At 45.3% G+C, this 27,687-nt stretch overlaps 1 protein-coding gene across 6 annotated transcripts; it reads left to right on the top strand.

The window, feature by feature from the left end:
- The first annotated feature begins 46 nt into the window (after positions 1–46).
- Positions 47–27,513, top strand: PMS2 (PMS1 homolog 2, mismatch repair system component). 6 transcript variants are annotated; one of them, XM_059036399.2, is made up of 15 exons: positions 47–193; positions 2,955–3,094; positions 3,769–3,855; positions 4,040–4,142; positions 4,840–5,023; positions 8,624–8,791; positions 9,386–9,483; positions 10,653–10,752; positions 12,327–12,411; positions 14,274–14,429; positions 16,841–17,711; positions 21,017–21,184; positions 23,491–23,591; positions 24,164–24,333; positions 26,755–27,513. In XM_059036399.2, exons 1-15 carry the CDS (start codon positions 171–173, stop codon positions 26,896–26,898), a joined length of 2,598 nt encoding a protein of 865 aa, XP_058892382.1. In that variant the 5' UTR covers positions 47–170; the 3' UTR covers positions 26,899–27,513. The 6 variants fall into 6 exon arrangements, 4 of the variants coding, with proteins under 4 accessions (XP_058892382.1, XP_058892387.1, XP_066868477.1 ...); XM_059036404.2 differs by having other exon boundaries at positions 76–193; positions 2,960–3,094; XR_010836383.1 differs by lacking the exon at positions 23,491–23,591 and having other exon boundaries at positions 76–193; positions 2,960–3,094.
- Positions 27,514–27,687: the final 174 nt, after the last annotated feature.

The raw sequence follows: 27,687 nt of genomic DNA, 5'->3' as shown, positions 1-27,687 counted from the left end.
ACCTTTGACACAACCAATCAGCGAGAAGGAGAGGTGGAAGCGTTTGTAGCCTTATCCGGAAGTGGCGGGACACAGTGTCGGAAGCAGCCAATGGGCGGCAGGTTGGCGGGATTCCCTCCCCCCACGCTGTGGCGCAAACTGTTCCGATTCCCGGGTGAGGCTCTGCATCCATGGAGCCAGCCGACGGGCCGAGGTGAGCCGAACTTGCATCCTCTACTCGCGGTCACCCTGTCTAAGGCCCACAGCGTTCCAGACCCCTGTGGGGAAAGTGACCGCGGCGCTGGGCAAGCCGGCCGCACGGAGGCCCCAGGCCAGGCTCCTCGGCGCTCCCCCAACCTGCTGCCCTGTGGGTGCACTTTGAGGTCGGGGTCCGCGGGGGATTCGGCCTGCTGCCCGGACGCCGCCATGCATCTGTGGACCTGAAGCCGGAGCTTGAGATCCCAGTAGACGGAATTAATTTCCTTTTTACCCGGTTGCTCTCTCTTCTTTTTTAAAATTGAGGGTTATTTTCGGGGAGGCTTCAAGGCACATGCTAATTTGCGGCGGACAGTTTTAAAAACCGCATTGCTTCTGTTATCTCGAGTATGCGATTACCGGCAGCTACACCGAATTAGGGGTAGCGAATCTTCGGGTAGCACTGTTGCACTGTGTCAGATTCCTGAATCCAGATTCGCTGTCTGTGTTTAAATGTTTTATCTCCACCCCTCCAAATAAATATCAGGAATGGACCTGTAGCCTATGGTGTCTTGCCAAATCAACAAATTTTTTAGAGATATTTATTCCATTTTAAGTGGTGTCATCTGCAGTTTTTCCATTTAAGACAAGTTTGAGTGGAATTCTTTGCAAGGTCGAATAAGAGTAAAGATGTTTGTTCTCTTTTTTTTTTTTTAAACAAGGGTTTACCGAGGGTCTGTTATGTGTTAGGTGTTGTGGGAAATACCCAAAGATTTCCCTCTCAGGGATGCTCCTGTGTTCAGTTACACACACGTTATCGAAAAAACCGTTTACTAGAAATTGCTAAATTAGTGAACATGTAGACGAGAGGTAGCTTGCCAGGCAGAGGAGAAGGAGGCTACACACCTGTATGGGCAAGATGCAGTGTCTAAAAGAGCTTGTGATATTCAGGAAACAGTTGTTCACTGTGACCAGAATGGTGGGGAATTGGCAATGGGAGGATTGGAGAGAGAGAGAAAATAAGGTAGATTGGGGTCCAATTGTGACTAGATTTGAAACTTTACGTAGCCGACAGTGGGATGCTAGTAAATTTTTATCTCTTTTAAATAATTATTTTTTGGCTGTGTTGGGTCTTCGTTGCTGTGTGCGGGCTTCTCATTGCTGTGGCTTTTCTTGTTGCGGAGCAGGGACTCTAGGCGTGGTGGCTTCAGTAGTTGCAGCACGTGGGCTCAGTAGTTGTGGCTCGTGGGCTCTAGAGCGCAGGCTCAGTAGTTGTGGTGCATGGGCTTAGCTGCTCTGCAGCATGTGGGATCTTTCCGGACCAGGGCTCGAACCCATGTCTCCTGCATTGGCAGGTGGATTCTTAACCACCACGCCACAAGGGAAGTCTGCTATTAAGTTTTTTTTTTTTTTTTGGTGGTACGCGGGCCTCTCACCGTTTGTGGCCTCTCCCGCCGCAGAGCACAGGCTCCGGTAGCGCAGGCCTAGCGGCCACGGCTCACAAGCCCAGCCGCTCCGCGGCATGTGGGATCTTCCCAGACCGGGGCAAGAACCCATGTCACCTGCATCGGCAGGTGGACACTGCGCCACCAGGGAAGCCCTGATATTAAGTTCTTAAAGCAGAAAAATTAATTGACCAGATTTGTGATTTCTAAAGTAACTCTGGAGGTAGCATGGAGAATTGATTGAAGTAGAGAGAAAATTGGAGACAAACCAGTTGGAAAATTCTGAAGGTAGGTACAGCCAGAACCGTGAGGGCCTTTGCTAAGGTAGGAGCTAGCAGCCTGTGTTTGGACTGGGGATTTGTAGGCAGCCATAGGAATAGTTAACCAACTGGTACCCGATTTCTGAGATGGTTTTGATTTTGACATGAACACTGGATTTCCCAGCAAAACTTTGGCTTTTCAAATTGTGTGGGAAACATTGCTTTCCATTTTCAAGAAAGAAGATCCTATTGTCGCAAAAGATTATTCACCCACAGCTTTAGGGGGATGTGTCTCCTCCATGTAGATCCCAGTTTAATTAGATTTTAAATGTCTGTTTCATTTGAAGTATCTATTCAGAAGACTTTTTTTTTTTTTTTTTGCAGTACGCGGGCCTCTCACTGCTGTGGCCTCTCCCGTTGCGGAGCACAGGCTCCGGACGCGCAGGCTCAGCGGCCACGGCTTACGGACCCAGCTGCTCCGCGGCACGTGGGATCTTCCCGGACTGGGGCACGAACCCGCGTCCCCTGCATCGGCAGGCGGACTCTCAACCTCTGCGCCACGAGGGAAGCCCCCAGAAGACTTTTTGACAGATGTTTAAGGATTGTAGACCAACACTTATATTTGTGAATATAATAAATGGATATGGGGCTTCCCTGGTGTCCAGAAGACTTTTTGACATGTTTAAGGATTGTAGACCAACATTTATATTTGTGAATATAATAAATGGATATGGGGCTTCCCTGGTGTCGCAGCGGTTGAGAGTCCGCCTGCCGATGCGGGGGACGCGGGTTCGTGCCCCGGTCTGGGAAGATCCCACGTGCCGCGGAGCGGCTGGGCCCGTGAGCCGTGGCCGCTGGGCCTGCGCGTCCGGAGCCTGTGCTCCGCAACGGGAGAGGCCACAACAGTGAGAGGCCCGCGTACCGCAAATAAATAAATAAATAAAATGGATATGTTAATATAATGAATGGATTAGACCCATTAACTATTAATGGAGATGAATCATTTCCCACAGTTAAAACCAGGATGAAAATGCATAATTGCCTCCTTGCTGTTTCTTGTAACCCGTTTCTTTAGTTCAGAACTTGCTAAGGCCATCAAACCTATCGATCGGAAGTCAGTCCATCAGATTTGTTCTGGGCAGGTGGTTCTTAGTCTAAGCACTGCTGTGAAGGAGTTGGTGGAAAATAGCGTGGACGCCAGTGCCACTAACGTTGGTAAGTCTGGGAGAGTTTTAAACCACAAGAAATGATCAGTTTATGCTGTTTTATTCAAGAAGTGTTTGTTACTCTAATAAGACAATCAGGTATTGATATACAGATAAATTATTATTTTTTAAACATAAATTTAGCACTTATGTGCCTAATATTTAGCTAGGCAGTCATAATAATAATAGCGGTTAACTTTTATTGTGTTCTTACTATGTGCCAGGCAGGCATTGTGCTAAGAACTATTCTGACGGGATACCTCATTTAATCTGTAGAATAACTTTATGAGATTGGAGTTATTATTATTGTTATAATTATTATCTCCGTTTTACAAATGAGGAAATTAAGGCACAAGGAATTTACTTTTTTTTTTTTTGAGGTTATAAAGCTAGTAAAATATGATCCCAGGGAGTCTGATTCCAGAACTTATTCTCTTTAATGACTGTGTTAAAATTATCCCCTTGAAGGAAAGAAAAAAGAAAGAAAATAAAAACAAAACTGTTTTATCTGGGCTAGTAAATAGCCAAGAAGGACTTTAAAAAATAAAATATACGAAATGACAGTAGTACATTTAAATAAATATAGTTAGGACTCAAAGTTGCATTTTGTAAGTTATAGATACTGTCACTCTAAAGGCTTTTCGCATGGATCGATTTGAAAAATCAATATTTTAACCTTTTTAGAGCTCAGGCTTAAAGACTACGGTGTGGAGCTCATTGAAGTTTCAGACAACGGATGTGGAGTAGAAGAAGAAAACTTTGAAGGCTTAAGTAAGTTGAATTTTGCTAATCCTATATTAAAATATTTGGGCCAAATGTGTGAGAATTTGGGGTAACACCGTCTTAGGAAACACAAAACAGCTTTTTTAAAACCAGTCACTTGGGTGGGTATTGTGTGTGTTCATTGCTGTATCACTTGCGATCTCTTCGGCCTTACTCTCCGCCTCTCTTTCAGCTCTGAAGCATCACACTTCTAAGATTCAGGAGTTTGCTGACCTCACTCAGGTTGAAACGTTTGGCTTTCGGGGGGAAGCTCTGAGCTCACTCTGTGCACTGAGGTGATGCGATAATTTTATCCACTAACTTGACCCCCTTATAAACATTTCTCTGAAAATTAAAAAGTATGATTAGAATCATTATTGTTTACACTTTTCCATCTAATGTCTCAGCTACTAACTCCTGCATTCTGTTTTATCTTACTACCAACCTAAGTGGTAATACTTCTGAAATGTAAGCAATGAATGAACGAAGTGAAGCAAATAGTATTGTAAAAAAATTGTTACCCTTATTAAAGCAGTAACTTCTCAATTTAAAAGTAACATATAGATAATGCATTATAGATGCCATATGCTACTGGTTTTAACTTATTTTGATGTTGAGGAAAAAATTTAGCTGAAGCACTTATTTAATTACACAACAGCTTCTAAGATTTTGTTAGAACAGTAGTAGCCAAACTGAGAAATAAATCTTTATTGGTGAATATGTAAGTTTTGAGATATTTCATTTTGCAGTTTAACCAAAATAAGTATCAAAGCTTATATCAAAACAAAACGTTTACAGAACTCTCTCACTATCTGTGGGCCAAACCTTGGATTTTATGATGACTCCTCACAGATTTAAACTCTCCTGATGATCTCAGAGGGATCATCCTCTTTTTAGGGGAGCTTAGAGAGAACAAAAGTGAGAAAATGAGCATGTCATGACCAGCACCTGGAAGTCTCTAGCTGACTGTGCTCTGCTGGCTTTTTCGTACAGTGATGTAACTATTTCTACCTGCCACACATCTGCGAAGGTTGGGACCCGACTGGTGTTTGATCACAATGGAAAAATCCTCCAGAAAACCCCCTATCCACGACCCAGAGGGACAACAGTCAGCGTGCAGCAGTTATTTTATACGCTACCTGTGCGCCATAAGGAGTTTCAGAGGAATATTAAAAAGGTACGGTAGGGGGCTTCCCTGGTGGCGCAGTGGTTGAGAGTCCGCCTGCCGATGCGGGGGACGCGGGTTCGTGCCCCGGTCCGGGAAGATCCCACGTGCCGCGGAGCGGCTGGGCCCGTGAGCCATGGCCGCTGAGCCTGTGCGTCCGGAGCCTGTGCTCCGCAACGGGAGAGGCCACAGCGGTGAGAGGCCCGCGTACCGCAAAAAAAAAAAAAAAAAAAAAAAAAAAAAAAAAAAAAAAAAAAAAAAAAAAAAAAGAAAAAAAGAAAAGAAAAAGGTACGGCTTCCCTGGTGGTGCAGTGGTTGAGAATCCACCTGCCAATGCAGGGCACACAGGTTCAAGACCTGGTCCGGGAAGATCCCACATGCTGCAGAGCAACTAAGCTCTTGTGCCGCGACTACCAGCCTGTGCTCTAGAGCTCGCGAGCCACAACTACTGAGCCCACATGCCACAACTACTGAAGCCCGCACACCTAGAGCCCATGCTCTGCAACAAGAGAAGCCACTGCAATGGGAAGCCCGTGCACCACAACAAAGAGTAGCCCCTGCTCACCACAACTAGAGAAAGCCTGCGCGCAGCAACAAAGACCCAGTGCAGCCAAAAAATAGATAAATTAATAAGTAAATTAATTAATTTAAAAAAGAAAGTTAATTCAGAATCCGAGAGCCTAGAGAGTGTGATGGCCAAACGTAGTCCAAGATCACTCAGGGTGGTTTGCACTCCCGTTCATTCTCTCCCCTTAATTTTTGGAGAAGTGCTTAGCTTGCTTCTTCCCCTCAAAGACCTAATTTTTGGGTGATTTACCCTTTTCTTTTCTTTTTTTTTTTTTTTAATCTATTTATTTTATTTATCTAATTTTTTTTTTGGCTGCATTGGGTCTTTGTTGCTGCACATGGTCTTTTTCTAGTTGCGGCGAGCGGGGCCTACTCTTCATTGCGGTGCGTGGACTTCTCATTGCAGTAGTTTCTCTTGTTGCGGAGCACGGTCTCTAGGTGCGAGGGCTTCAGTAGTTGTGGCACACTGGCTCTAGAGCGCAGCCTCAGTAGTTGTGGCACACAGGCTTAGTTGCTCCGTGGCATGTGGGATCTTCCCGGACCGGGGCCCGAACCCGCGTCCCCTGCATCGGCAGGCGGACTCTCAACCACTGCGCCACCAGGGAAGCCGGCAGGTGGATTCTTAACCACTGCACCACCAGGGAAGCCGCCCTTTTCTTTTCTGGAAAAGAATCGTCAAATTGTGTTTTTGAGGTCTTCTAATATGGGAAATGAGTCTTTTAAGACAAGTATTATTTTTTAATTCTATCTTTATTTTTTAATAGGTCATTTTTCTTGGCTCCCTGAGAAGTGAATCATTACAAGTTTTATGAATTGGAATGAAAATGAAAAAGCCAAATATTATATAATTGTTTTAAAAAGTAGTTATAAATTGTCTATATATGTGTATACGTACATGTGTATATATGTATTCATATATATACACGTATAATCGTGTGTGTGTGTGTGTGTGTGTGTGTATATATATATATGTGTGTGTGTGATTACAGTTTTGTAAAAACAAAGCAACTGGCCAAAATATGCATAGAAAAAGCCTGGGATAGTAGACGCATGAATGCCACCCGTGGTTATTCTTGGATGTGCGATCACCTGTGCTTTTTGCCATCTTCCTTGTACTTTTCTGTTTTGTACTTACATTCTTTATAATCAAAAATGTTACTTCAACATATGCTGCTAAAAACTTTCTTTACCTCTAAAGCAGTTTGTGCTAGGTATAACTTTATTAATTTTGGAAAAATACAGGAAACTAAAAATGTTTTTTAATTTAAGTATTAAAAATTTTTTGTACAGAGAAAATTATTATTATTATTATTTTGTATCTTTTGGTAAAAAAAATTGGTGTCTCAGAAAATATAGGCATAAAGAACTTGTGCTTGCCAGAGATGACCATTGTTAACAGTTTGGTGAGTCTTTCTAGATTCCTTTTAGTTTCATGTATTTACAAATCTTGGAAAATTTTTCAAGATAAATATTTAAAAAATGAAATCAAGTGACATAGAATATTAAACATTTAAGTCACATGGAATTGTGTGCAGTAGAAAGTTGGTATTGTCTCTGCCTACCTCCCAGAGTTTGGTTTATATCCCTTAGACTTTATTTTTTTTTTTTAATTTTTTTTTTTTTTTTTTTTTTTTTTTTTTTTTTTTGCGGTACGCGGGCCTCTCACCGCTGTGGCCTCTCCCGTTGCGGAGCACAGGCTCCCGACGCGCAGGCGCAGCGGCCACGGCTCACGGGCCCAGCCGCTCCGCGGCATGCGGGATCCTCCCGGACCGGGGCACGAACCCGCGTCCCCTGCATCGGCAGGCGGACTCTCAACCACTGCGCCACCAGGGAAGCCCTATTTTTAATTTTTAATATTTATTTGTTACTTATTTATTTGGCTGCTCTGGGTCTTTGTTGCAGCATATGGGATCTTTAGTTGCGGTGTGCAGGGTCTTTAGTTGCAGCATGCAAACTCTTAGTTGCGGCATGCATGCGGGATCTAGTTCCCTGACCAGGGATCGAACCTGGGCCCCCTGCATTGGGAGTGCGGAGTCTTAACCACTGAACTGCCAGGGAAGTCCCTATATCCCTTAGACTTTAAATGCATACATGTATATACAGTCTTTATACATATGGTTCTATTTTTTTTTTAAACAATTGGGATCATAATATATATACTGTTCTGTACCTTGACTTTTTAATATAGTATATTGTAGATACCTTTTTTTGGTCGATGGTAACTACCTTAATTTTTACCATGGCACCATTATGTGGATATACTGTAATTAATTAGCCCCTGGTTGATAGTTGCTTAGGTTGTTTATAATTTTTCACAATTATAGATTGTTTCAATGAACATTTTCATAATATATCTTTTTTTAAAATTTCTTTAATTTATCATTTTTATGCTTGGCTGTGTTGGGTCTTCATTGCTGCACGCAGGCTTTTCTCTAGTTGTGGTGAGCAGGGGCCACTCTTCGCTGCGGTGTGCGGGCTTCTTACTGCAGTGGCTTCTCTTGTTGCAGAGCTCAGGCTCTAGGCACATGGGCTCTAGGCATGCGGGCTCAGCAGTTGTGGCTCACGGGCTCTAGAGCGCAGGCTCAGTAGCTGTGGCGCACGGGCTTAGTTGCTCTGCGGCATGTGGGATCTTCCCGGACCACGTCTCAAGCCCGTGTGCCCTGCATTGGCAGGTGGATTCTTAACGATTGCACCACCAGGGAAGCCCTTTCATAATAGACCTTTGATTGTTTATGCCAGTCTTTCTACAAGGATAAATTTCCAGAGGAGGGCTTTCAAGGTGAAAGGCAACAAACATACTTCTCGATTTTTGGAGCAGAAGACCTCGACATTTTGGAAATGAGGGAAGTGTGGTCAAGAACCTCATCCTCTGATTTCCCTTTGATACCACGTAGGGAGATTCAACTCATGGATCATTCTGTCAGGAATAATTTGCCTTATTTGTGAGACGATATGAGAACCTCGAATTGACTGTGTAACTTGAATCATGCGCTTCTTGTAAGATTGAAGTAACATTGAGCCCTTGCGTTTGTGTTTTTTAAACAGGAGTTCTCCAAAATGGTCCAGGTCTTACACGCCTACTGTATCATTTCAGCGGGCGTCCGTGTAAGTTGCACCAATCAGGTCGGACAGGGTAAGAGGCAGCCTGTGGTGAGCACCAGCGGAGGCTCCAGCATGAAGGAAAATATCGGATCTGTGTTTGGGCAGAAACAGGTAGTGGTGGCCTGTTTTTTTGTTTTTCTTCTTGATTCAGGTGCTCAAATCCCTCACCTGGAGCTCTCCGGCAGTCTTTCCACTGGTCTCCTAGCTTCTAGACCGAAGCTCACTCTTACATCCACCGCCACGCAATGAGAATCATCATTCTAAAACAAAAAACTGGGTGGCCAGTTGTTTAAAAACATTTTATTGCTCTAGTGATTACGGCAGGTTTCTACTGTCCTTTCCAATAGTGTAAAGAATAAAATCTAAGAATTGATCTTTTTTTTTTAAACTACGTCCCTATCACAAAAATTAACGTTAGGAGCTGCAAGTTTTTAAATAATCCTTTTACTCTCTCCTTGAAAACAAAATATTGTGGGCAATGTATTGTTTATGGATAAGTAGGAGCACAAGTGTTTCATCTTGCTAATAAATCAAAATTATTTTTTATAGAACTGCAAAATGCAACTATTGAGATTCTTTGTCCTCTTGATGCGGATAGCTTGGCTAGGAAGGAAAACACAGAAAACCTTCGTTATATCTTCCTTTCTGAAGTCAGGCCGGTTCTTGCTTTATTAGGAAATAAATGTAAACCTTGATTTCTTTCAGTTGCAAAGCCTCATCCCTTTTGTGCAGCTGCCCCCTAGTGACACTGTCCGAGAAGAATACGGGCTGAGCTCTGCCCAGGCTCTGCATAACATGTTTTGGTAAGTTAATTGGTGCCAGGAAAATGATGATGAAACAATTTTTTTTGAGGTTTTTTTTTTTTTTTTCCTTTGGTTTTGTTTTTAAAGTTTGTGATTTTAAAGCTTATAGTTTCTTATGTCCATTATAAACTGTAGGCAGTATTATTGCTGAGAAAAATGATTTATATGGAGGAGTCAAGTTCTTGATGTAAGCAATATTCTGGGTAACTGGTGCCTTTTAGGGGCTTCTTATTAAATTAGCGTTTGGAGAAGAGGCTCTGTTTCGTGAACAGTCAGCATAACTCTTCAGTTATGTGTAATGTTTCACTTGGTCAGGGCCTGGCTTAGAGGGGCAGAGGCGCTTTTCCTTCAACTCGTGCCTTACCCAGAATCCAATCGAGCATCATTACTTTCAGTGTAAGAAAACCAGACATTTTTCCATAGCAGAACTGAGCCCATATTGCTTACCGCCCCCCTCCACTTGCCTTTGGCTTATCCCTGAAATTAAAGATGGGGGTTCATTTTTTATGCTAAGGTATCATTCTTATGGAAACTTAAATATCCCCAGGGTAAATCTCAGGTGAAGCCCTTAACCAACGCCATAGGAGATAGAAGTTTGCTACCTGAGAACAGATTTTGCGTTTTATATTTATTCTTTTGGCCACACCGTACGGATCTTAGTTTCCCGACCAGGGACTGAACCTGTGCCTCCTGCACTGGCAGTGCGGAGTCTTAGCCACTGGACCCCCAGGGAAATCCCAAGAGAACAGATTTTGAAAAGGCGGGGAATGTGGGCAAAGAGCCTGGGTACAGGTCCTTGGGCTCCCTGGACAGCTTGGTGGCGGCTGCACGAAGGCTCTAGAATGTGAGCGTGGGGTGAGACCCACTCCTTGCGTGGAGGCCAAGGATTTAATAGGGAAAGTGAGAGCTGAAACGAATCAGCTTTGAACCCGCTGGGTTGCCCATGGAGGATTTGTCAACGATGGGAGCTTTGGAACATTCCAGAGGGTCTGTGTTCCTTCATGATTCACCAGAACGGAGCACAGATACCCGTTACCTGAAATGTTAATACTCGTCAGCTCATCACCAGGGGTTATGTTTTTATTTTCCACTTTGGGAATGTGCCGTTTGATGTGTGTCTGATCCTTTCTGCTCTGGAATCCCGCCCTAATGGCACGAACATTGAACAGTATCTCAGGTTTTATTTCGCACTGTACTCACGGCGTGGGAAGAAGTTCAACGGACAGACAGTTTTTCTTTATCAACCGGCGGCCTTGTGACCCAGCAAAGGTATTTCAAAATATGGGGGGATTCGTTTTTTTCTTCTAGCTTTTAGTTTTAATTTTATTTTTTATTAAATAATATTTTCTGACACAGGCAATTTACATGGAACTTGGGACTTTGACTCAGAAACATTACTTTATCTTTTTTTTCATTCTTCTAATCAATTTTATTCTAAAAACATGTTTTTATGCAAATATATTGATATTATTTATTTTAACAGACAATGCTATATTGTCATTTTAAAATATTTTTTAAAATATCTTTAAAATGTCTCGCCGTTAATTTCTTTGAAAAAAATTTTATTTTATATTGGGGTATAGTTGATTTAGAGTGTTGTGTTAATTTTAGGTGTACAGCAAAGTGATTCAGTTATACGTATACATGTGTCTGTTCTTTTTCAAATTCTTTTCCAATTTTGGTTATTACAGAATATTGAGTACAGTTCCCTGTGCTCTACAGTAGATCCTTTGTTGGTTATCTATAAATTAGCTTATTTTAGGCATTTAAAAACACCTACCATACAGTGGTTTCAATTATATATATGTGCGCGTGCATACATATGGACACATATTAATAACCAATATATTTATTATCATAAAAATTATCACTATTAGAAGAAAGTAAACATTTCAAAACACTCACCATTATCTAGTCTATTTGGTATAGACTGACACGCGTGCATAGGCTTTTGTATTTTCTCTTTGTTCTGTCCATTTTCCAGGAAAATAAGGGCCCAGATTACTTCTGCCTCAAACTTAAACTGATCATCTTGATATGATTATAGCCCTTTCAGTGGTCAGTTTTGACTTTGCATCTTCAGCAACATTATACTTAGCAGTGAAAGCTCCAAGTCTTAATCACTGGACCACCAGGGGATTCCCCAAAATTACTTCTATCAACCAGATATGGTTCAGCTTCTATTATTTTTCTTTTCTTTTTCTTTTTAAAATATTTTTTAGCGTATAGAGCGTAGAAGTTTTTATTTTTTTAATCTTTTTTTGGCTGCGCCGTGCAGCATGCGGGATCTTAGTTCCCCACCCAGGGATCCAACCCGTGCCCCCTGCATTGGGAGCACAGAGTCTTCACCCCTGGACCACCGGGGAAGTCCCTCAGCTCCTGAATTTTTAACCTATATTGTAATTGGTGTGATTTTATGGCTTATCCCTAATGCCATTTAATAATCTCATTATAAAGTCATATAAATACATTTCTGTGTACATTTGAATGTGTTTTATGAGCATTTAAACCGCACCTCATTTTATTGACATTTCTTCAAAAGCATCCTGAGTATGGAAAAAGATTCCGTTTTATGAATCTGTGATTAAAGATACCCCTTTGAGAGGAAAGAGGAGACTTTTTGGGTGATGGATATCTTCATTATCTTGACTGTGGGGATAGGTTCGTGGGTGTATATGTATATGTCAGAATTTATCAAATTGTATACTTTAAGTGCAGTTTGTTTTACCTCAAGAAAGCTGTTCAAAATGTATCCTTTTAACGGTTGGTTAGAGTAGTAGCATGTTATTAGAAACTGGGGGAAGGAAACATTTATTCTTTTCTAATCTTTGTTTTTTGTATAGGTTTCCAGACTTGTGAATGAGGTCTATCACATGTATAACCGACATCAGTATCCATTTGTTGCTCTTAACATTTCTGTTGATTTGGGTAAGTTCCACTGACATTTCAGTAAAATTGGTGACTTACTCCTTTTTTTTTTTTTTTTTTTTTTCAGGCTGCACATGGGCTTTCTCTCGTTGTGGCGAGCGAGGGCTGCTCTTCGTGGCGGTGCGCGGGCTTCTCATTGCGGTGGCTTCGCTTGTTGCGGAGCACGGGCTCTAGGCGCACGGGCTTCAGTAGTTGTGGCTCGCGGGCTCTAGAGCGCAGGCTCAGTAGTTGTGGCGCACGGGCTTAGTTGCTCCATGGCATGTGGGATCTTCCCGGACCAGGGATCAAATTGTGTCCCCTGCATTGGCAGGTGGATTCTTAACCAGTGTGCCACCAGGGAAGTCCCTGGTGACTTACTCCTAAAAGAATAAAATGAGATTATAAAGGTCTGCTATGACCAGAAAGAGACTTTTATAGCAACAATTAATGGTGATATGTATTTTTAAAGACTTAAAAAAATTTTTTTAATTAAAAAAAATCTTTTTAGACTTTTATTTTTTATACACACTTTCCTGCTTTCTACTTGAAACTATGTTAATTGTGTTGTTTGGAAAATGTGACTTTTTCATGTCAGCCGAGGGAGAAAGTAGACTAAATGTTCTCCCTGATTTTGAAAATAATTCATTTCATGTAGATGCTTTTCTTCTGATTGCTAATATTATGGTTTACTGTTATCCAATATTTTTTTTAGGTACTTAGAAATATATATGTGCACACCTTAAAAAACGTATATGTATAATGATATATATATCTATCCATATTTTTTGGAGTGAGAAAATAATTTTGGATAATTTTGTGCTCTTTATCCTTAGATATGAACATTTTCTTTTCCATGTCATTAAAGTTTATTCAGAAACATGATTTTAATAGCTGTATTGTATTTCAATGTGTGGATATATCTTGATTGTAAACTTTTATGTTTGTGCCTATTTTAGTTTTCGGTTTTTAGAAATTTAAATACTGTTCTTATAGATAAATCATTACCTATATTTTTGATTATTTCTTTACGATAAATTTCTAGAAGTAGAATCATTGGGTCAGTGAATGGGATCCAATTATACCGATTTACACACCTACCAACAATGTACTAGGTATTATAATTTTTTTTTTTTTTTTTTTTTTTTTGCGGTATGCGGGCCTCTCACTGTTGTGGCCTCTCCCGCTGTGGAGCACAGACTCCGGACGTGCAGGCCCAGTGGCCACGGCCCACGGGCCCAGCCGCTCTGCAGCATGTGGGATCCCCCCGGACTGGGGCACAAACCCATGTCCCCTGCATTGGCAGGCGGACGCTCAACCACTGCGGCACCAGGGAAGCCCCTGGTATTATAATTTTTAACCAGATTCAATAGGTGATAAAAATGACATTTTAGTTTGCAATTTTATCATACCTTTTCATGGGTTTATTTGCTATTTTTTCTTTTGCAATTTATCTACTCAAATGCTTGCATATTTCATATGTTTAAAAAATTATTCATCTTGGGCTTCCCTGGTGGCGCAGTGGTTGAGAATCCGCCTGCCGATGCAGGGGACGCGGGTTCGTGCCCTGGTCCGGGAAGATCCCACATGCCGTGGAGCAACTAAGCCCGTGAGCCATGGCCGCTAGGCCTGCGCGTCCGGAGCCTGTGCTCCGCAATGGGAGAGGCCACAACAGTGAGAGGCCCGCATACCGCAAAAAAAAAAAAAAAAAAAAAAAAAAATTATTCATCTTTTCCTTGTTTATTTGAAAGAGTTAGTTTTATAGTATGAATATGAATCTGGACACGGCTTTTGGCAAGTGCAAGTGAATAAAATAGTCGATGGGGAAATCTCTCTTGTTAAACGTGAACTTAAACACAGTTGGCATCTTTTCTATTTTGCTTTAGAATGTGTCGACATCAACGTTACTCCAGATAAAAGGCAAATTTTACTACAGGAGGAGAAGCTTTTGTTGGCAGTTTTAAAGACGTCTTTGATAGGAATGTTCGATAGTGATGTTAACAAACTGAATGTCAGTCAGCAGCCACTGTTTGATGTCAAAGGTAAGAAAAACACAAGTGTATAAACAGCTTCTAAAACTTGTAGCTGTTGTGATGCTTTCCTTATCTTTTCGGAGGTAAAGTTTTTTTTGGCATGAAACAAAATCTGTCAGATTTTGATGGGTACCTACCACCTCCATCTCTGCACAATGCCCAAATAGACATGGAGATGGGGGGCAGGCTGGCCTAGAGGAGTTTCTGCCCCAAGAAGTGGATCTGGCTGTCAGAGGCGGTAATGGCCAACTCAGAGAGGACGTGTCACCCTAGAAAGTATGTAGCTGCACGTTTAAGGTAATCTGGATTAAAACGGATGCAAGCCCCCTCCGTTCTCACCCAGGGATACTTTCTTACCAAGACTCACCCATTCTCCTTTCAGTAAACACGCCCCCATTGGAATTCCCTGGCAGTCCATTGGTTAGGACTCAGCACTTTCACTGCCAGGGCCTGGGTTCAATCCCTGGTTGGGGAACTGAGATTCTGCAAGGCAAGCGGTGCGGCCAAAACCAAAAACCAAACAAACGAAAACACTCCCCGATCGTGGCAAGCCTTTTGTTAATTTCCAGAGTTCTGAAAAAGTTGATTCTGACCATTTTTACCCGTTTTCTCCTATCTTTTATGGAGTAGGGAATTTGGGGGGGCCCTTAATCTTCCGTTTTCCCTCATGTCCCCCCGTGCATTCATTGGCCCAAAGCTGGTTTGACCTCTAAAAATATGCACAATCATTGTTTTACTTCCTGGTCCTGAGTGAGCAGCCTTTCGTTTGAATAGTTGGTTTATTCTTTTGCATCCAAACTAACTGCATCCGGGGCACCTTGCGGGGAGGAGTCCACAGCTGAGCCCCAGCAGCCTTCCGTAGCAGAGGCAGGAGCTGGCCGCTACCCCTTCTGACAGCCAGATCCACTCCTTGGGGTGGATACCCTTCTCTAGGCCAACCTGCTCCCGAGCTCCACGTCTGTGCAGAGACGGAGGTGGCGGGTCCCAATCACTGTCCTCCGGCGGGGGGAAGAGACCAGAGAGCAGCTCAGGAAGCTGAAAATACGTTTGGTGGAAAGCTCAGGTGACGATGGCAGGAAGTCGTTCTGGGATGAGGCTTCGTAACCCGTAACCCGAGGGTACCAGGAGCCATAAGCCAGGGGTTAAGAGGAGGGGCGGGACGCAGAGTGGCTCTGTCTTCACGTTTCCTAACACCCTGGGGTTGGGGGGCGGAGAGGCTGACTTGGAAGACAGGTGCGCTCTCATCGAGTGCCACGGTCGGCGGTTGTGACAGTCGGAGTGTATGGTGGGGACACAAGCTTCTAAGGGTGGGGCGGGGTTGCTGGGTGGCGGGAGAGGCGCACAGGAGCACCGCCATGAGTGCGGCCGAGCTACTGACCTCGCATCTCTGCCGCCCACTCTCTGCACGGGCTAGTATGACTGCATGCGGGGGGTGTGTGCGCATGCGCGCGTGCGCGCACGGGCCCGCTGGGGGTGGGGGTGGGGCGGAGGATGGGAGGGAGCGTCACATCTTTGTGGAATGGGCCGGTGGTGGCATCTCTGAGCGCGTGCGTGGTCAGAGAGGCCACCCCATACAGAGAAACTGCTCAACTTATCTCTGCATCTTGAGGCACAATCAAGTCGACGCCCTCTTCTTAGCCCTTTCATCGAAGTACAGCGTCCACACAGGAGCAAATGTGCTGTGAGTGCGTCAGCCCCGAGATCAGGAGGAAATAGCACCCACAGCACCCCCCTTGTACCCCTTTTCAGACACTGACCCCCAGTGGGAACTGTTTTCCTGACTTCTAACACCATGGATTCGTTTTATCTGTTTTTGATTTGAAGGCACCCAGTATTTACATTTTAACATCGCTGGTTTTTCTCTTTCAATATTTTGTATGTGAGATTCACCCAAGTCCTGTGGGACAGTTCATTTATTCATTCTCGTTGCTGTACAGTATTCTGCTGTATTTAAATACCACGACTTATTTGTGGGCAGCTGGGTTGTTTCCGGGATTGGGCTGCCGTGAGCATAGCTGTCACGGACACCCCCGTCCACGGTTTAGGCCAGCACAGGTAGACATTTCTGGTAGGATAGCAGTGCGGGGTCACAGGTGTGCATGTTCAGATGAGATGTTCCCAGAGAGTTTTACAAAGCAGTTGTACCAGTTTCAACACCACCAGCAGTATTTAAGCATCCCATTTGATCTTCAGCCTTGTAAACATTAAAAAAATTTTTTTTACCTGTTCTGATGAGTATATAGTGGCATCACATTGTGGTTTTAGTTCATGTCTCCTTTATGGTTCACGTAGAACTGTGTTCACACATTGGATCAGCCGTTCGGAGCTCCTCTTTTGTGAAATGCCTGTTCACGTAAAAGCGTCCCCTCATTCTGTCTCCGCGCAGCCCCTGATGCCCTTCTCTGTTCACATGTGCTTAGGTCACTTAATAAAAAGGCATTCGGCAGAGGTGGAGAAGCCCATGCCAGGAAAGCAGGATGATCCCGCCCCGTTAAGGACCCGCGGGGAAGAGAAAAGGGCAGCGACCATTTCCAGGCTGAGAGAGGCCTTTTCCCTTCGTCACACAGTGGAGAACAAGCCTCGGGGCCCGAAGGCCACCGACCCAAGACGGATTTCTCCGCGACAGAAAAGCAGCACCCCGCTTCCTAGCGCTTCAGGGCCCCTCTGCTCCTGGAAGCACATCTCTGAACCTCGGGAGGAAGGGATGACTTCCACTCAGGGCCCCTGTGACCCGGTGGTTAGACCGGACACGGAGGAGGGCTGGGGGCACAGCAGCGGATCTGCCGGCCCTGAGGAGGGGCCCGGCACCCAAAAAACGGGCAGCCACCCCAGCAGTGACCATGTGGCAAGCTCCCCCAAAGATGGGTTTTCGCAAGAAAATGTGGAGTCTTTGGAGAAGTTACCTGAAACTGACCGTCGTCTTTGGGGCACGAATTGCCACTCAGACCACGAAGAAAGCGACTCCCGACCTAGAGTCCTGCCGCAGCCTACGCATCTCTCATCCCCAAACGCAAAGCGTTTCAAAAAGGAAGGGGTTCCTTTAAATCCCGATGTCCCTCCAGAGGCCGTGAAAACTCAGAACGCTTCAGCATCCGAGGTGGATGTAGCTGTTGAAATTAACAAGAAAATAGTGCCCCTTGACTTTTCTATGAGTTACTTAGCCAAGCGAATAAAGCAGTTATGTCAGCAAGAACAACAACGAGAAGGTGGACAAAATTATAGGAAGTTTCGGGCAAAGATTTGCCCTGGAGAAAATCAAGCAGCAGAAGAGGAACTAAGAAAACAGATAAGGTAACACTTTTTCCACTCACCAACTTCTTTTCCTCGCCTCTCACATCCATCACATTAATTTTCTTTTAAGAACTCTTTCGCCAGGCAGTTCTGCAGCCTGAAATCTTGCAAGAATTTTTTTCCTTAGATTTTTTCTCTGCACATCTTTTCCATCGGTCCAAATCAATCAAGGCCTTCTTGACCCCAATTTTATTCCTTTTTCTGGAGGTTTTCAGCCCATGGTGACTTCTCCCTGCCTTGAATTCAGGGCAGCTTTGGGGAATGTTGCTATTTCCCATCTTCCAATTTTAACATGTATGAGGAAAAATTATCACATTATCGAAGCTATGATTTCAAGAAGATTGCATCAGATAAGGCTAAGTAAAAAAAAGTCAATTTAAAGAAAAATCTTCACAATACAGATAATAGAAAACACTGGTCACCAGCACTTTCTTAACAGTAGTCACGTCCAACGTTGGGACTCTTAAAAAGGATGAATTCTTTTGAAATAGTTTTTATTTTTAAAATTTTGTCTTTGTTTTGTGTCACCAGTTACTGAAATGTGCTGTGTCCTGTGCACAGTGCAACTCAGCAAGTACATTGCATTTTTGTAGCACTTTTAGCCTGGACCACACGGGCGTTGCCTAATTTCAGTTATAAATTCTTCACCGAGCGTTATATAATTTCTTTGTTATTCATAGTGCCTAGCTTACACGGAGAAGGGTTTTCAGGAACCTTTTTTTCTTTTAAAAGGTGTGTAATTAATGGAAACGAACCTCTCTGGTTGTGAACTCAGAGGGAGCCAGTGAAGAGAGCCAGGTTCCTTTAATATTTTTAAATAGAGATTTTCATTAAGTTTGCAAACATGTGTTGATCACCACGAATGTTGGTATGCCTAAGAATCACTTGGAGAGCTTGTTGAACAAGCAGGACCTGTGTATGGCCAGATTCCAGTGTTTCTGCTTTAGTAGCTCTGGTGGATCTTGGGTGTGGAGCCCAGGAATCAGCATTTTTGACAAGTACCCCAGAAGGTCACATTGAGAAGCTGATCCACAAGGGCCTGGCATTGGCTTCTGGCTTTTAGGGCACGGCTGTTGGATTGGCTGTACTTCTGTTCTGAGCTATTGGTCTGATGAGGTTTACTTTTTCCTGAGAAGCACAGGAAAAAGTACTGAGCTAAAGATGAGGCAGCAGTGAAGATACTGAGGTTGTGTTTACCAGCTCCTGTTTCTGCATTTTGAATTATAACTAAATATGCCAAGCTGTAAAACTTGGTTTCTTTAAGCCAGATGCTAGGTTCTAGTTTATGGTGGGAGATACACCTGCCAAAGACACAGAAGACCCGGGTCTTCAGGCCGGCACAGGTTCATTCCCATGGGCAATCTGCCTGGGGAACTGGAGCAGACTCAGGCGGTTCCTGGAAGAGCAGTCAGAGCCAGGGAGTTGGCATTTGTGCCAATTACCAGTTTATTGCCTCTCGGTTCCAAATCCACTCTTTGCCCTGTTTTGCAGTCCTGGAGGCTGAACCATGTAAGCTGTGAGCGTTTCTCCTGGTGCACTGTTAGGCTTGATCAGCAGGGGGCGCTGGAGGGCCACTGCAAGACAGCAGGAGCAGCGGCTTCTCTTTCGCTTCTGCGATGCCCTTGTCTTTTCCTCCTACAAGGCAGCCACTGGCAGCAGGCAGGAGGCCCAGCAGTGCTCACTCTGCTACTCCAACCAACTTATTTTCATTGGTAAATGAATGAAATGCAGCCACGCCTGTTGCAACAGAGTCTGAAGCTCAGCCTGGGGTGGGCAGGGGGCGGGGGGTGCTCCCCGTTAGAAGAATTGATATCCACTATTTGACGAAAAGGTACTCGTATACGGGTAGCCCTCCGTATCTGCCGGTTCTGCAACTGCAGATCGAAAATTTTAAAAAATTCCAGAAAGTTCCAAAAAGCAAAACTTGAATTGGCTGCGTGCTGGCAACTATTTTACGTAGCATTGACATTGTAGTAGGTGTTATGAGTAATCTAGAGATGATTTAAAGTATATGGGAGGGCTTCCCTGGTGGCGCAGTGGTTGAGAGTCCGCCTGACAATGCAGGGGACGCGGGTTCGTGCCCCGGTCCGGGAAGATCCCACGTGCCGCGGAGCGGCTGGGCCCGTGAGCCATGGCCGCTGAGCCTGCACGTCCGGAGCCTGTACTCCGCAACCGGAGAGGCCACAACAGTGAGAGGCCCACGTACCGCAAAAAAATAAATAAATAAATAAAATAAAAATAAAGTATATGGGAAGGATGTGCATAGGTTATATGCACGTACTGTGCCATTTTATGTAAGGGATGTGAGCATCTGTGCATTTTTGCATCCTGGGGGTCCTGGATCCAATCACCTGCATATACCCAGGGACAACTGTACATATTGGTGGGAGTGTAAACTTTTATAGATCTCCTATCAAAGTAAAGTGTACATATATAATAACACATCTAGGGATTTATCATACAGATACATCCACAGTAGAGAAGATCTATGTATAGGGGTGTTGCACGTTTGTTTGTGTTTCTTAAAATGGATACAGCTGAAGTGTCCTTTAGTAGAGAATTTGTCAGACAAATTGGTACATCCACATAATGAATTCCTACATGGACATTAAAAAGAATGAAGTAGGTCTCTATATATGGGTCTGAAAAAATATCTGAGATTCATTGTTAAGTGATGAGAGTGAAACGGTATGAAGAATTGATTCCATTATTGTTTCTTTTTTTTTAAACGGTGTATAGTCAAAGGTCTGGAAGGATATGGACCAAATCATTAATAGTAGTAAGTAATGTCACCTGGAGAGTTGGAGGAATGAATAATGTTATCCTTAGAAAGTGGGATTTTTAGGGACTTTGCCTATTTTATGTTTTTGTACTTTTTTTTTTTTTTTTTTTTTTTCCGGTACGCGGGCCTCTCACTGTTGCGGCCTCTCCCGTTGCGGAGCACAGGCTCCGGACGCGCAGGCTCAGCGGCCGTGGCTCATGGGCCCAGCTGCTCCGCGTCATGTGGGATCTTCCTGGACCGGGGCACGAGCCTGCATCCCCTGCATCGGCAGGTGGACTCTCAACCGCTGCGCCACCAGGGAAGCCCTGTACTTTTTTATTAGTGTTTTATAAGCAGAGAAGGAATCTTTTTAAATGTCTTCTAAAAAGGGAATTCCCTGGCAGTCCAGTGGTTATGACTCCGCGCTTTCATCGCTAAGGGTGCGGGTTCAATCCCTGGTTAGGGAACTAAGACCCCACAAACCACGCAGCACAGACCAAAAAAGAAGTTAAAATGTCTTGTAATTAACATTTTCTACATGCAGCAAAGCGATGTTTGCAGAAATGGAAATCATTGGTCAGTTTAACTTGGGGTTCATCATCACCAAACTGAATGCAGATATCTTCATAGTGGACCAGCACGCCACAGACGAGAAATACAACTTCGAGATGCTGCAACAGCACACTGTCCTCCAGGGTCAAAGGCTGATAGCGTAAGTTCATTTCAGTGTTCAGAGTTTTCAGTGTTGTTTCATCCCCCAAATTTAAGATCTCTTAGCTATAGGTGTGTCTGTCTTTATCTCTGTCTAAACCTATCTATACCTATTTATCTATCTGTCTGTCTGTCTGTCCATGTATATTTTTTGGCTGTATGTATCCTTACAGCAGATTTTTACACTTTTTGCGTAATAATAGTCATACCTGCCATTTATGGAGTGCTTCTTTGGTGCCAGGCGCTGTTGAAGCAATTTATATTTAATCACACACACGTTTGAAGTAGTTACTATGTATTACCACCAACGGTCTCACAGGTGATAAAACTGAGAGACGTTTATAACTGGCCCAAGGTCACACAGCTAGTGGATTCTTTAAGTATCAAAAGATACTTAAAGTGCTTTTAAGCTGTTCAAAAATGCTGATCACTGGTTGGCCAGAAAATCCTTCTGATGAAGAGCAATTTATGGTACAGAGTATATCTACTTAGAGTGCATGGAATTCACGCGTTCAGAAGGTCAGCAGTGCCTGTGTGTCTGTCCTCAGCCATGGTAGAGCAATGATTAAGTCACTGCACAGAATTTGGTATTTATCTCTCTTTTGCCAAATTTAATGTTTTACACTGACCATTTTACAAGACGGTGTGATGGTGTAGCATATAAACCAGAAGTCTTTTCTTAAGCGAACTCGTAAGGAGAGGTCTTGGATTTTCATTTGGGAAATTAAACTACTTAATTAACTCAGATCCCAACAGCAGCAGATCCCAGCATGAAGAAGTTACCACTAAAACAGCCCCTCGGCTGGAACACATACCTAGTTTATTTGCTGAGTACTCTGTGTCCTACAGAATGGCTTAATTATATCTATTTTCAGGAGGAGTAAAAGTAGTAATAGTAAAGACATTGAATGAGCCACTTTATAATACCGAGCTATTCCTGCCCCTGTTACAGAGGTCGTTTATTTTTTAGCCATTTGGTGTAAGCGCGGTCTCGTTTGTGGCATTTCAAGTTGACCTGGATAATCACAGGCCACTGTGGGTCCCACGTGGATCACACTTCAGGATGAAACGATAGAGGCCACAACTGCACCGTTTCCTACCGGCCCTGCATAGTTTGGCCCTGAGGACCTCTTCAGCTGTTCCTAAGCCCTCTTCTCCCGTTCTCTATACTCTGGCCATCCTTCCTTTTCCCTTGACAGGCCTGAGAGTTCCTACAGAGCCATTAAGCAGAATGAAGCAGGTCTTTGTGTGTGGCTCTGGGAACGTCCGTGGTCCATCCTAGGGCCTTTTTACAGACTGTTGTCTCTGCCCCTGCACCCGCCCCTCACCCCCATCACCTGATAACTTCCACGCAGCCCCAGATCTCAGCTCAAAGGTCATGTCCTCAGAGAAGGCTTCCCTGACACCCTCTCTCTCCAGGCCAAGTCTCACATGCTCTGGGCTCCTGTGGCCCTGGGTGTCTCTTCTTCCTGATTCCCAGTGTAGCTTGTAATTACAGTTTGTTTGTTTGACTGTTTGATCAGTGTCTTTTTTTCCCCACTAGGCTGTTTGTTTCATGAGAGCAGAGAACCAGTCTGTGTTTGCTCACCTTTGTATCTCCTGCCTTTAGCGGTGTCTGTCTTACTAAGCACTCAGGAAATCCAGGAGGAGAGACGGATGGATAAAGAATGCAGGCAGGGGGGACTTCCCTGGCAGTCCAGTGGTCAAGACTTCGCCTTCCAGTGCAGGGGGTACAGGGGGTATGGGCTCGATCCCTGGAGCTAAGATCCCACATGCCTTGGGGCCAAAAAACCAAAACATAAAACAAGAGCAGTAGTGTAACAAATTCAGTAAAGACTTTAAAAATGGTCCACATAAAAAAACAAATCTTTTAAAAAAAAGAATGCAAGCGGAAGGAGCAGGATAGCAGAACAGATGCTGTTTCTTCTGTTTTCAAATGTCTGTAGTGACCGAACCCCACTTTTCAAATTGTCTTTATTGTGAGGAGGAAAAACAGCATTTTTAGGTCATATCGTTATCTTGGAGAAGAGAATTTTTAAAAAGACAGTCATTGGGGTGGTATGGCAGATTGAGGAAAGGCGGACTACTTTTGGAGTTACTCTAACTTCTAAAAAGAACTTTAAAGAAAAGAAATTAAAAGGAAATGCTCAGAGTTCTGTGACAGGAGAGGCTCATAGCTGAAAGCATGTTATTCGTGTTGCTTTTTGAAATGAATTCAAAGAATCACAGAATTGCTGTTTTAGTTTCATTTCTGCTTTAGAGCCAAATGTTTGCCTTCAAGGTCTAGTTTGGGTCTCTGTTTTTCAGACCTCAGACCCTCAACTTAACGGCTGTCAATGAAGCAGTTCTAATAGAAAATCTGGAAATATTCAGAAAGAATGGCTTTGACTTTGTTATCGATGAAGATGGTAAGTTATTACTTAGGACTGTAGAACTGTGTCCTTTTAGAGCTGAGAAGGATCCTTTTTTTTTTAAATATAAATTTATTTATTTTATTTATTTATTTTTGGCTGTGTTGGGTCTTTGTTGCTGCGCCTGGGCTTTTCTCTAGTTGCGGCAAGCGGGGGCTACTCTTCGATGCGGTGCGCGGGATTCTCGTTGCGGTGACTTCTCTTGTTGCAGAGCACGGGCTCCAGGTGTGCGGGCTTCAGTAGTTGTGGCTCTCGGGCTCTGGAGCACAGGTTTCAGTAGTTGTGGTGCATGGGCTTAGCTGCTCCGTGGCATGTGGGATCTTCCCGGACCAGGGCTCGAACCCGTGTCCCCTGAATTGGCAGGCAGATTCTTAACCACTGCGCCACCAGGGAAGCCCGAGAACGATCTTTGCAGTCATACACTTCAGCGTATTTTATAAGAGATGAACATGCTTCCCCCCAAAAAGTGTTTTGCTTCTGCCCTGTCTTTCAGATGTTCCTTACAAATAGCACCCAAATGAAACGGATTTTTCAAATGATGGCTTTTTCTCCAAATTTTCTTCTTTTAGCGCCGGTCACTGAAAGAGCTAAATTGATTTCCTTGCCGACTAGTAAAAGCTGGACCTTTGGACCCCAGGACATAGATGAACTGATCTTCATGCTGAGCGACAGCCCCGGTGTCATGTGCCGGCCTTCCCGGGTCAGGCAGATGTTTGCCTCCAGGGCCTGTCGGAAGTCTGTAAGTGAAGAAAGCTTATCTGCAGGAGCCTGACGGGTCTGCTCGTGGGCCTTGGAAGGTCTCAGTTCAGCCCCTGACTCGTCAGCCTTATTCAGTGTGGGTGACGCTCGCTCTGGGCTGTGTGCGTGGGGCCCCACCGTCCTCAGTCATTGTAACACACAAGCCCTGCACGTCTGCCTTAGGCCAGACCTCCGACCCATAGTTACGGCTCTTTCTCAGCGTCCCTGAAGCAGCGTCCTCAGAGCTTTCATCACTCCACGCAGTTAGCTGGGTATCCACGTTGTTCGTCCATGGACCTCACGGGTATTAATGACACTGGTGGGTAAAGATCAGGTGCTGCCAGCCCTCAAGGGCCCTGCACGAGATTATCCAGAACCCTGCAGTCAGCTCGCCTTTCACAGGAGCCCCAAGGGCAGACGCTGCGTATTGTCTGGCTACCGCGGCTCAGCCTGGTTCTAGAAAACGATAGCAGTGGTTGGTGATGAGCCTGATGTCAGAGCAGAGCACGTGTGTTTGCATCACCTGGCCCTAACCCCTTCATGCGCTCAGCAGAGACCCCTTCAGCCCCCGCTGGGTGTCCGGCCCTGGTCCGGGTGCTGGGGGCGCAGGTAACCCGGCAGACGAGGTCCTTGCCCTCGTGGAGCTTATAGTTTAGTGGGGGAAATGGATATAACATTAATAACGGCAGCCTCAGATACAAGTTCGGTCGGGGTGAGGCTGTCTGAGGAGGTGACCTCCCAGCTGACACTTGGAAGGTTGGGAAAGAACTTTCCAGATAGAAGAACTAGCAAGTGCAAAGGTTCGGGGTGTTTGGCGAAGCCAGAGGCCGACCCCGTGTGACTGGGGTGGGGGACCAGGATGGGAGTGGGGTCCCGTCCGGGGACCCACTTAAGGTCCTTGGGATCCTGGTCCGAACCTGGGCGTCTGCGCTGCCCGTGTCAGGAGGTGCTGGAGGGTGACCATGGGGGAGAGAGCGCGGAGAGGGTGTCGTAACGGAAGTGAGGGAGGTGGGGCGAGGGCCGCGGCATCTTCACTTGGGGGCGCTGGGCTTCAGCATTCTCCGTTAGCCGCGTTGTATTTGAGATCCCATTAGACGTGAGAGGAGGTGTCTGAGGACAGTCCCATCAGGGAATCCAGAGCCGGGGAAGTGTCGGTGCCGGAGAGAAAGGGTTAGGTTTTCTAAGTTACGGCCATGGCACTGGATGAAATTCCTCCAGGCAAGAGTTTGATGAGAGAATAGGGCCCAGGACCTGACTTCAGCCACAGATGGTTCTTTGATAAAGGCTTAACCTTGACCTTCCCGTCCTGGAGTTGGGGGTAGGAGTCAGAGCTGGGCCTGATGTTCACAGTGCCCTGTCCTCCTGTGAGGCAGAGATCTTTGGGGCCACGGGCCGCTCCTCAGTCCCCACGCTGGCAGGTCCCTGGCGCTGCAGCGCTGTCTCCGCACAGCACACGGGCTGATGGGGACGGGCTGTCTCCTGCTGCACCCGTGGGCCCCGTGTCCTAGGCTCGGCTCTAGCCACGCCTGCCACACCATCTCCTTCCCGCCCCAAGTCCTCGCCCGCTGTCCCTCTGCCTGGATGCCCCGCTCCGCATGCCTTCTTCGCCCACCTGGCCCCCTCCCATCCTCGGGCCTCCCTGAGCACCCAACTGAAGTAGCCTCTCCTGGGTGCTCAGGCCCAGCCCGAGGGCTACAGAGGACAGACAAGGCGAGCTCTTCCATTGCGGGGAGGCAGGGACATTTGAGCAGCAGCCTGCGGGACAGGGAACAATGAGAGACGCAGATATCTGAGGGAAGCGTATCCTGGGTAGAGGGCACAGCCAGTGACAAGGTCCTGAGGCAGGTACTCGCTGTATGGGCTTGTACTAGAGGCAAGGGGGTGCCGGTGTGGCTGCAGTGGGGGCGGAAGGACTGCTTGCTTGCAGGTGTGGACACTAAGGCCGGTGAGGGCCAAGTCAGGTGATGCACTTGGGCTTTTATCCAGGTGGGGGTGGGGCTTCGAAGAGGAGCCACGTGATCTGACACGCCTTTAAAAGGAATCACTGGCCTCGAGTTGGAGAAGGAGGAAAGCGGGGAGGCTCGTTAGGAGGCCGCTGCAGTCGCCATGGTGGGAGGTCGGGGTGGCTGGGATGTGGATGCTGGTGGAGCTGGTGAGACTGGTTGGTCCTGGACGGGAGTGGTCAGCGTCTCTCCTGAGGATATGCTGCCACGACAGAGCCACGGAGGGGCTGGATTTCACAAAGAGGCCGAGGGCTGAGATGCTAGAAGGTCGGGTTCTTCGGGGGAGGACTTTTCAGGAAATTGTTGCTTTTGTTGTAATCTTGTGCAGCCTCTTTGTAGAGAACAGGGCTTCTGAAGAGTTGCTTTTCTAACCAAAAACCAGTAAAACTTTAATGTAAGCCGTCATGTCTCACATGCAGGTGATGATTGGAACTGCTCTTAACACAAGTGAGATGAAGAAACTCATCACCCACATGGGGGAGATGGACCATCCTTGGAACTGTCCCCACGGAAGGCCCACCATGAGACACATTGCCAGTCTGGACATCATTTCTCAAAACTGACAACATTTCTCATTTTAAAGAGCTATTGATCTTATTGCAGGGGTTTCTGTTTTGCGAGGCAGGGTTTTTTTTTGTTTGTTTTGGTTTTTTTTTTGCGGTATGCGGGCCTCTCACCGTTGTGGCCTCTCCCCGTTGCGGAGCACAGCCTCCGGACGCGCAGGCTCAGTGGCCATGGCTCACGGGCCCAGCCACTCCGCGGCATGTGAGATCTTCCCGGACTGGGGCATGAACCCGTGTCCCCTGCATCGGCAGGTTGACTCTCAACCACTGCGCCACCAGGGAAGCCCAAGGCAGGGTTTTAAGTAACCATTTTGGGGGTTTGTTTCTAAATGAACCTGCTACTTAAAAATGCATAAGGTCTGTTTAGAAGTGATCTTGAGAACTTTTTCAATCCCTATGGAGCGTTGCTTGCAACACTTTTTGTTTCATATTTGAACATTGTGTGTGTGTGTGTGTGTGTGTGTGTGTGGTGTAGCAGCAAGAGCATGTTTTACAAAAAGAGAGCACTTTGGAAGTCACCTAGACCTCTGCTCTGGCCTGACCGTATTTTAGCTTGCCACTTTCAGCTCTTAATGATGATTAAATCCATAATGGTTTAACTTCATAAATTGAGAATTATAGTCCTTTTGAGTAGTCATTTTCAGCCCTGATGCATATTAAATTTAGAAGATAATCCAAAAAAACCCAAGGGATATTCTCTGTCCAGCTGGAAGAAATTGACCGGGTGGGGTGAGGTCTCTTTTGTTTTTGTTTTTTTTGTTGTTGTTTTTGGCTGCGCCGCGCTGCTTG

This window comes from Kogia breviceps, chromosome 14 (genome assembly GCF_026419965.1).
Source record: "Kogia breviceps isolate mKogBre1 chromosome 14, mKogBre1 haplotype 1, whole genome shotgun sequence".
Lineage (NCBI taxonomy): Eukaryota > Metazoa > Chordata > Mammalia > Artiodactyla > Physeteridae > Kogia > Kogia breviceps.
This window is presented reverse-complemented; position numbering and strand designations above follow the sequence as displayed.